Below are 9430 nucleotides of genomic sequence, written 5' to 3' on the forward strand. Positions count from 1 at the left end.
TTTCCCTCTCCCCCTCTCTTTCCCGCTCCCCGTCCCCATCCTCTCTTTCTCTCGTCCCCCTCCTCTCTCCACTCTCTCTCTGTCTCACCCCTCTGACCCCCCCCCCCCCCATCTCTCTCTTCAATGGATTACTTTCTTTGAAAAAGAAAATCAGAAATGGCAGACTGGCCTTTTCGCGATATTTGCTCCTTGACTGTAGCTGCGCTGTGCGATATGTGTGCAGTGAGCTTCCTGAATGACTGAATCATAGTACCAAATTCATTGTATGGTTTAAGTTTGTTTTGTTGGGCTTTAGTTTCCACTTGTGCTTTACATCGCAATTGGCAATACAAGAAAATGTATCAGCTGGCAATTTGAAATGCCTCATTATGCACTAGAGCAAGTAACTTTCTTATTCCAGGCTGTTGCAGTCTGTGACAAAATTAACTTTAGCGTGTAAGACTCCATTTACACGCTGTATTACTATTATGCCAAGATGTTCAATCATATGAATCCATATAATTACAATCTCAATGGTGCCAAGATGCTCAATCATACGAAAGATGATTGAACATCCTGGCATGTTTCATGGTGCACTCATTAAATGGATTGATGTGAAAATGAATTATTGTATAGGTTTTGGGGCTTAAAAAAAGATGAATATGGAATAAAGCAGGAAACCATTTTATTTATTCATAAAAAAAATTACCAGGAAAAAAAAATACTTGAAAATGAGACGTAACTCTCTGTGTATGTCCTGGGTACAGAATATTGTGATGATATCGTTAGATGGTACAGTTACAAACATGCTTAAAGTGAGAAAAAGCAGTCTTGAAAGCTGAACTGTATTAATTTTAGCTGCGGGGACCCCCTGCTTCCAGTAATACTTCCCTCCATAGCAGTGCCAGTGTCCCTGTGCAATTTAAATGTCCCGGTCATGCTGACCATTTGGAAGCCACCCCGGAAGATGTCACGGCTTCCTATTGGTCCGTGTGATGTGGGATATTTAAAGCCACCCTTGTTAGGCACACTATCTTCTTGCCTACACAGGTATTGGCACCGCTACAGAGAGAAGTATCTCTGGACGCATGGGGTTGTTTCACAGAATTATGAGTGAACAAGACATATTTAGCCATGTCACCATAAGCTATAGTACCTGTACATCAACAAAAACCGAGAAGTTAAAAAAGAGGGTGCCCACAGTGACATTGAACCAACCAGTATTTATACCACATTTAAGTGAGAGGGCACAAGTGTGGGAATTTCGGTGCACATTATGGTACATTATTTATTGATCCATGAATCCCACATTTAGGTTTTAACTCTGTTTAAAAAAGATGGAAGCGTTTCCATCAACACCGTTGATTTTTTGCACTACCGCATTTTTGAGGGAGTCAGGTGGTTTCTCCCCATGGCAGATGTTGAGCACCACAGTTAAAATATGGGAAATCTGTATGGGAAGGGTTTATATTTTCAATAGGTTTAGCTAAGAGGATGATAACTGGATCAAGGGAAATCAAAAGCTTAAGTGTCCCCATTAATTCCTATATCATCACCCAAAACTGTTGAACCTTGGGGCAAAAACACCAGATGTGGGGAAGGTCCCAAATCTGTCCACATTTTCTTCAACACAGGTTAGACTTTCCTGGAAACATCAGGCTTTTAGGAGTTAGATACCATCTGAAGACTATCTTGTAGATATAATTAATAGTTGTGCTAATTAAGGTTTTTGATGCCGCATCCCATATGGTATTTCTATTTTTTAATAGGTTTACGAATGTTGTTTATATTTGCTGAAGATTCTTATTTATGCGTCTGCTAGCAGGCATTCAAATGGAGTCCAACAAATCATTTTAATAGGACAGGTTGATTTGGCTTACAGTTATATTACTTCTTATAGATTATTAGAGCCTAGCAAGTGAGGGCCCAAGGTAGGAACCGTGCCAGAGAAGAACGAGTGGAAGGAGGCGGTCTGAAATGACAAGGGGAAGAGAGCAGACAGGAAGATGTTTATATACTAATGTGGTGTAGCCTGCTACCATCCCCACATTTTTTTAATCTTTAGGCCACTAATTATTTTAATTTTTAAACTTTTCCAAAATAAGTTAAAGTAAAAAGTACAGTATTCAGCTTGAAAATAAATGACAAACTCCCCAAAATACACTATAATGCAAACAAAATAGAGACTTAGCTGAAGTAAGTAATGCAGAAACGAATTCCCCTTCTGCTCTGCATACCCTTCTGTGAGCTAATGTTCTTTCTGACAGCTTGGGTCTGCAGTATTTACTAGAAATATGTTTTCCTTAGTAAGCCCATTCGATTTGTAAATGTTCACTGGCATCTTCATGGCCCTCCAACCATTTATGAAAGTCTTCAGGTTTCAGCCACCCACTGGAGATAGGAGGGCTCGGGTCATCCCTCTGCCAGCTCCATCTGCACCTCAGTTTACAGAAAGAAAAGGGGAGTGTCTATTATGCTTGGAATTCCTGGCTGCGGTCCCACTGTTCATTCATTGTGAAAGCAGCTTATAAAAAAAGCCACTAAGTGTTTGTTTCGAAATACCTTTTTGTATTTAGTTCCCTTTTTATCTACCATTGTACAACATTTGTCAACATTTCGAAACAAACACTTAGTGGCTTTTTTTATAAGCTGCTTTCACAATTGAGTAACCATCAGACAATATTAGAGACAAGCTATGTATCTGTGCTCAGAAGAAATGCATATATCACTTTAGTCCTGTAATAAATCCAATATTTCCATATCACTTTCCACATGAACACAGGCAATAATAACTTGCTTGCAGAGATAGTCAGATAATACTCCTATAAGGGGGAGGTATAGGGAAAATACAAACATAGGTTGGCCACACTGCTCAAAATGAATGAACAGTGGGACCGCAGCCAGGAATTCCAAGCATAATAGACACTCCCCTGGAGCTAGACTAAATAACATCCATTGAAAGAAAATAAAGCATACTCCCACTTGGTAATGATGCCAGTAGTCCTGTGTATAGCGTGCAACTGCAAGTTAGATACTGCAGGGTGTATCCCTGGAGGGGACGTGCAGGCAGTGCACAGCTTGCGAAGTGCACGTAGAAAAAAAGATGCGACGGTGGCTGGATCAAATGCAGTAAAAAATAACTTCTTTATTGAGCATGAACAAACAGGGTTCACATGACGCTCTAGAGGTACTCTGACGCGTTTCGGGCTCCCCGCCCTTTCTACATGCACTTCACAAGCTGTGCACTGCCTGCACGTCCCCTCCAGGGCTACAGCCTTTTGCTTTCACAAATGAGTATTATTGTAATCATAAATGTCAAAAGACAATACATGATTGGCTTTTAAAGGTGCAATCCCACATGGCTGAGCCAAAAAACAATTGTAAATAATTAAAATCTAATTGCTTTCCTTAAACTAATTTAACCTTGCTAAAAACAGCAATTGAGCATGTTTTGTTTCACTGCAAAATATTGAAATAATGCATTTTCTAAAGACCACTGAATTAGGGAGTGTTTGTCAATCAAGTGTTTTCTTTACCCATAACCCATACTGTCCTTATCAGAGAGCCCATAGGGATATGGACGGGGTGGGGGGGGGGGGGCTCTGACAGGGAAAACTCTTATTTAACACAAATTGACATCAGATGAAAGAGAGTAGCCAGAGGAAATCAAATCCTTCCCAAGTCTCACTAACTTTAAAAATGATTTCAAAACACTCCGTGGCGCTGGTTCTCCGGATACGTGCACACAATTATGTGAACATGTGAAGAGAATGACCAAAAAAATTGTCAGTGTGATGCATACATTTACGTATTATTATAAATCACCTTATAGTGAAAACCTGACATCAATAAATAAATGTGACCAACTTATTCCCACACAGTTTAGTGAATATAAGATAGTGGACAGTGTATTTCTGGACTGTGCTGTTAGCCCGTGGAACAACTAATATAGAGTGATCCCTTGGTGACACCAGTATTCATGCAAGTGGATGTAATGCCGGAATACTGGAATACTTAACTCTCCTTTCCAGGAGTATGCTTGATGGTTATTCAAAAAACCATACATGTAGAGAAAAAGATAACCTACGTAGTGCAATAACGAAATAAAAAATTTCTAAAACATAAAACAGAGACTGTGGAATCTCACTCACAAAAGTGCAATGCGCATAGAGGAAGGCTGATGCGCATAGAGGAAGGCTGATGCGCATAGAGGAAGGCTGATGTGCATAGAGGAAGGCTGATGCGCATAGAGGAAGGCTGATGCGCATAGAGGAAGGCTGATGCGCATAGAGGAAGGCTGATGCGCATAGAGGAAGGCTGATGCACATAGAGGAAGGCTGATGCGCATAGAGGAAGGCTGATGCTTATCTGGACCCTCCGGACTGTGATCGCTGGAGCCTCTGCTGCAGAGCTGCTTGTGGATGCCTTGACTGCACTCCCCAGACCGAGCTGTTCCTCCGGTCTGCTGCCGTGCTGGATATGGCTGTCCTGCTCTATCCCTCAGACAGCACCCTTACTGATCCCTCTGGATGCTCCGCTTTGCGTCCCGCGTGATACGCGATGATGCAATGACATCACTACGTAATGACGCTCCAACGTGGAGACGCGGAGCATCCAGAGGGACCGGTAAGCGTGCTGTCATGTCAATTCATGTCATGAGAGATCCCTCTGGTGACCAAAACACAAATATATAATATTGCTGCATATAAATCAAACACTGAATAAAATCACAAATCCAAAATTTCAATCAATTTATAACAGGAAACCAACTTTTTGGAATAGTAACTCCACTGTTTCAAGTGCAAAGTACTTATTTAGAGAAATGCAACCCAAATTGCCTACATATACGTTTGGCTTCCATTCGTTTTAAGCAAAACCACTATCATGGCTGCTTTATGCAAATAAGTACAACTGACAAATTGGTTCTGTGCAATGTTATACCAGCTTCCTATACTGTATATTCAATATTTGAAAGTTTCAAAATATAAATGGTTTTATCCACTGTATCATCATGTAACTCATATTGTGTGCTGCCACTCCGCCTGACACTGTGCGGTACTGTTTGGATTCAGATGTTGGCTCCATGCTCTGTCACTCCAACTTGCATGGAGTAGAAGTGGATCTATTTACAGTACTTCTGGGTATTAAGTATCCAACATTATAGAATATTTAAATCAACCTTGACGTATTGAACCAAAATTCAGCAAACAGATTCCGTCCTATCTCAGGACCAGAATGGCATGCACGGAACCTGTATTGTGAGTCATTGATCCTCTAAATAAAATGGGGGCAGACTCAGGACAAGTGGCCTGATTATTCTGCAGCCACATTACTGTAGGTTTCTCTAATGTTGGATACCGAGCAAATAGCAGTAAATGGATCCTCCATGCGAGTTGCAGTGACAGAACACATCATCGACACCTGAATCCAATGGTACTGCACAGTATCAACTGGCAGCGCATAATGTCAAGAGCTGTACCTGATGATTGCTTGATGATATAGTGAATAATCCATGTATATGTTGTAAGTTTTTTGAAGTGAAAATTCTTTTCCGGCACCTACAGGGTTTTGATGGGGAAAATTTCCTTTGTTGTCACAAAAACGTAGGACGGAAGTGATGTCAGAAACGGTCGTGGGCCTCGGAGCATATACAGAAGGATCCTCCGGCACATTACGCATGCGCAGAGGCGTCTGGCGCGCATGCGCAAAAGGATCCTCGCGCCTCCGGTGCACCGCAAATGAGCAGATGCCCCACGCGCATACGCAGAAGGATCCTTGGGCCTCCGGCGCATCGCACATGCACAGAGGCTCCGGCGCAGCACCAACACTTGGGAGACGGAAAACACACACACACACAGAGACACAGAGAGAGAGACACAGAGAGAGAGACACAGAGAGAGAGACACACAGAGAGAGAGAGACACCGAGAGAGACACCGAGAGAGACACACACACAGAGAGGCACACACACAGATAGAGACACTCACACACACAGACACACACACAGAGACACAGAGAGAGACACACACAAAGAGGAATTCACAGTTATTATACATATAGAAGTGCAAATAGCTAAAGCAGGGGGGGGGGGGTGCCGAGCACGCGTGTTCTAAGTCAAACGTCTTTGCGTTTTGTCACTGAAATTGTGTTTTGATATTTAATTAAAAACATCACCATCACAAATACAATTTCTGTGACAAAGCAGTGACAAAAGACAAAGAAGTTTCACTTAAAATGTGCGTGCTCTACACACACACCCTTTTTAAAATAATTAATATATGTTATTTAGGAGAAAATAATATCTTCTGCATAGTGGGAACTGGTATGGCAGTGCATGGACTCAACTAAGTTGCAATTAGTACCGCCAGGCAGCCTAATATTATTATTTTTATTTTTTTATGTGTAAAGCACCAACATATTCTGTAGTGTGGTACAATGGGGGTACAGAGATTTGTGAATTACATGAACAGATACATACAAATAAGGACAAACATGCACAAATAGATATAAAAGGTAATGAGGGTCCTGCTCATGAGAGCTTACTATCTAGAGAAGAGGTTCCCAATGAAAATCCCCAAGGACCAGTAACAGTGCAGGGTTTAAGTATACCCCATGCTTGGGCACAGATGGTTCAGTCACAATGATTGGTCCACCAGTACTAATGAGAGGATAGCCTTAAACCTTCACTGTTAGTAGTCCTTGAGGACTGGAGTTGGGAACTTCTGATCTAGATATGGGGTGCGCAAACGTTCCTCCCTGCGCCCCCCTGTCTGCACTTTCCCCCTGCTCGCGCTCCACTCCTTACCATGTCTCCAGCATCAAATGACGCAGTGGGGTCATGTGACGTCACATTGCCATGGCAACGCGTCGCTGGAGACAAGGTAAGTGAAGTTGCCTCACGTAATCCCCCGGCATTTAATTTAAATGTCTCTGCAACCACCGCGCCCCCCCCCCTCCCTGAAAAATCTCGCGACCCCCAGTTTGCGCACCCCCGATCTAGATGATAGTGGTTTTGCTTCAAACTAATAGACGTCAACATCATACAAATGTAATTCGGGATGTATTTCTCTAACTAAGTACTTTAAACAGTTTCAACAGTGGTGTTACTTTACCAAAAGTTGGTTTCTTGTCATTAAATAATAATAATAATAATAATAGCATGTTCTTGTATAGCGCTGCTAGTTTTACTTAGCGCTTTACAGAGACATTTTGCAGGCACAGATCCCTGCCCCATGGAGCTTACCATCTATGTTTTTGGTGCCTGAGGCCATTATTGATTACGTTGATTTTTAATTTGTATTTTGTCTTTTTTGTGATTTTTTTTTAGTGTTTAATTTATATGAAGCAGTATTATACATTTATTTTTTGGTAACGTTTAAAAAAAAAAAAAGGAATCACCAGCTTTTAATCTTGAGGTTGTTGAACTTAGCAGTAGGGCCCCGGTTTTTAAACCCCGCTTTTCGGCGTTCCGCTCATACGGCAGCACCGAGAAGGGGGACACCGTGTCTGCTCATGCGCAGAAAGGGGGGTGCCGAGGTCGCGCATGCACAGAAAGGGGGGTGCCGAGGTTGAGCATGCGCAGAACGGAGGTCACGCATGCGCAGAAGGGGGGATTGCAGGTCAGCGCATGCGCAGACCTGCAGGAGACGCTGAAAATCGCCGATTCCACTTTCCAGCGATTTTTGCTTTGCGGTGGGGCCATAGAAGAGAACCCGCCATATTAGCGGGGCCCACCCGTATGATAAATAATTATTTTTCACTGATATTGTATTAGGTGCACAGAACAACATTTCTGCTGAAATGTTGGGTTCAGAGAATCCAGTGATGCCTAATAGAAATACTGTGTCTGTAACCAAACGCGATAGAGGTCAAAGGACTAACATATTACATCAGGATGATCTTGTAATTATGATATTGACTTTTTTATTTTATTGGTTTACAACAGTCGACAAAACTTAAGACGTATTTCATACATTTTGTGTTACCGGTACATAATTTTTATCAGCAATATAAAACCAGACTCTAAGCATCCTATGTAATTTACCATTTTGTAATTCTACCTTTTCTGTGACATTTCTACATCTCAGCAGCTAATTGAAAGTGAGCAGCGGCAAAAACACACACTGTACATTTCTGACATCTATCTGAAAGGTTTTCCTTTCTTTCCAGGTTTAGAATTTTTTGAAACAAGTGCTAAAGATAACATCAATGTCAAGCAGACATTTGAGCAGCTCGTGGATATCATCTGCGACAAAATGTCAGAGAATTTGGACACAGATCCAGCCGTCGCTGCTGCAAAACAGAACACAAGACTAACAGACAAGCCTCCTCCACAGCAACCCAACTGTGGTTGTTAATAATTTGATCCAGGCATCTTCAGTGTGTTCTATTGCCAACAAGTATTTTAAAAAAATTGTCCATAAGCTTTTCATTATCAACCCGGCTAAATATCTATTTGGTGAAAATGATCTCTTATTTTGTATGGTAAGCTGATGATGGCCTGGAGGCTGAAACGTTATAATAATTGTTCCTGCTATTTGCAACTTTAAATGGCTTTGTACGCTGTAATATTTACTAATCATGATGTTTAGGTTATATAATGTGGCCTACTTGGATATCCGCATACTGTTAATGTTGCATCTGTGCTTTTTGAAGTTTAAATCATTTATTTATTTCCAGTGTGACTATTTTCTTTCTGCATACAATTTGCGCAGTCTTCTCTCCTTCACTGAATGACTCAACAGCTTTAATATATTTAAATTCCCCAGAGTATTTATTAAAGTGTATTAGAATTATTTTCATGGTCCTATTTCATTTATCCCTGACTGGAAGTCAATATGAAGATAATTTCCTGAGTGTTGTTCAATTTGTTCACTTTCCGCATTCAGGTAACTACCCGAAGGGCTTTATTTATTCATGTTGCTATTACATGGATGGTAGTGCCAACTGCATACGTGCTCAGCCATTGTTCCCTCTAACCTTTGGTAAGTGGAGCAGCGAGCTTTCATTGTATGTGACAAATTAATATGAAAATAGAACTCCAAACATTAGCCTTAGGTGTACTGTGATGCACGAGGTCATTGTTGTAACAGAAGTATGCACTGCAAATATACACATCATTATGAATGTACACCATTGTAATGATTGGTACTATGGCATGATTGAAACAGTGTGTTCCATTTAATCTAATTGGCAACCTCATTTAAACATCGGGCTAATTGGAGTGAGCAGTGGCAACAATATAAAAATTGGATATATTTGCATGCATTGCAGGCCTCTCCAGCACCAACAGGGTTTGGGTACCTGTCAACAGGGAGGTAAACATCATTGTGTTGAATGCTGTCTAATATTTACACAGTACATTTTAGATGTGAAAAATCAAATCAGTGTTTAATTACTGACACTGATCCTTGTAGTTTCAACACATTTTAGTGGACATTTTAATAATGATA

General features: G+C 41.1%; 1 protein-coding gene across 1 annotated transcript in view; it reads left to right on the forward strand.

Moving 5' to 3' along the window:
* RAB3C (RAB3C, member RAS oncogene family) overlaps positions 1-8773 on the forward strand; it is a 198582-nt gene extending 189809 nt beyond the window's left edge. Inside the window, exon 5 of the mRNA XM_075589568.1 lies at positions 8148-8773. Coding sequence (XP_075445683.1) covers positions 8148-8335 — 188 coding nt within the window. The 3' untranslated portion in view covers positions 8336-8773. The remainder of the gene's footprint in view (positions 1-8147) is intronic.
* Positions 8774-9430: the final 657 nt, after the last annotated feature.

This window comes from Ascaphus truei, chromosome 1 (assembly GCF_040206685.1).
Source record: "Ascaphus truei isolate aAscTru1 chromosome 1, aAscTru1.hap1, whole genome shotgun sequence".
NCBI classification, from domain to species: Eukaryota; Metazoa; Chordata; class Amphibia; order Anura; family Ascaphidae; genus Ascaphus; species Ascaphus truei.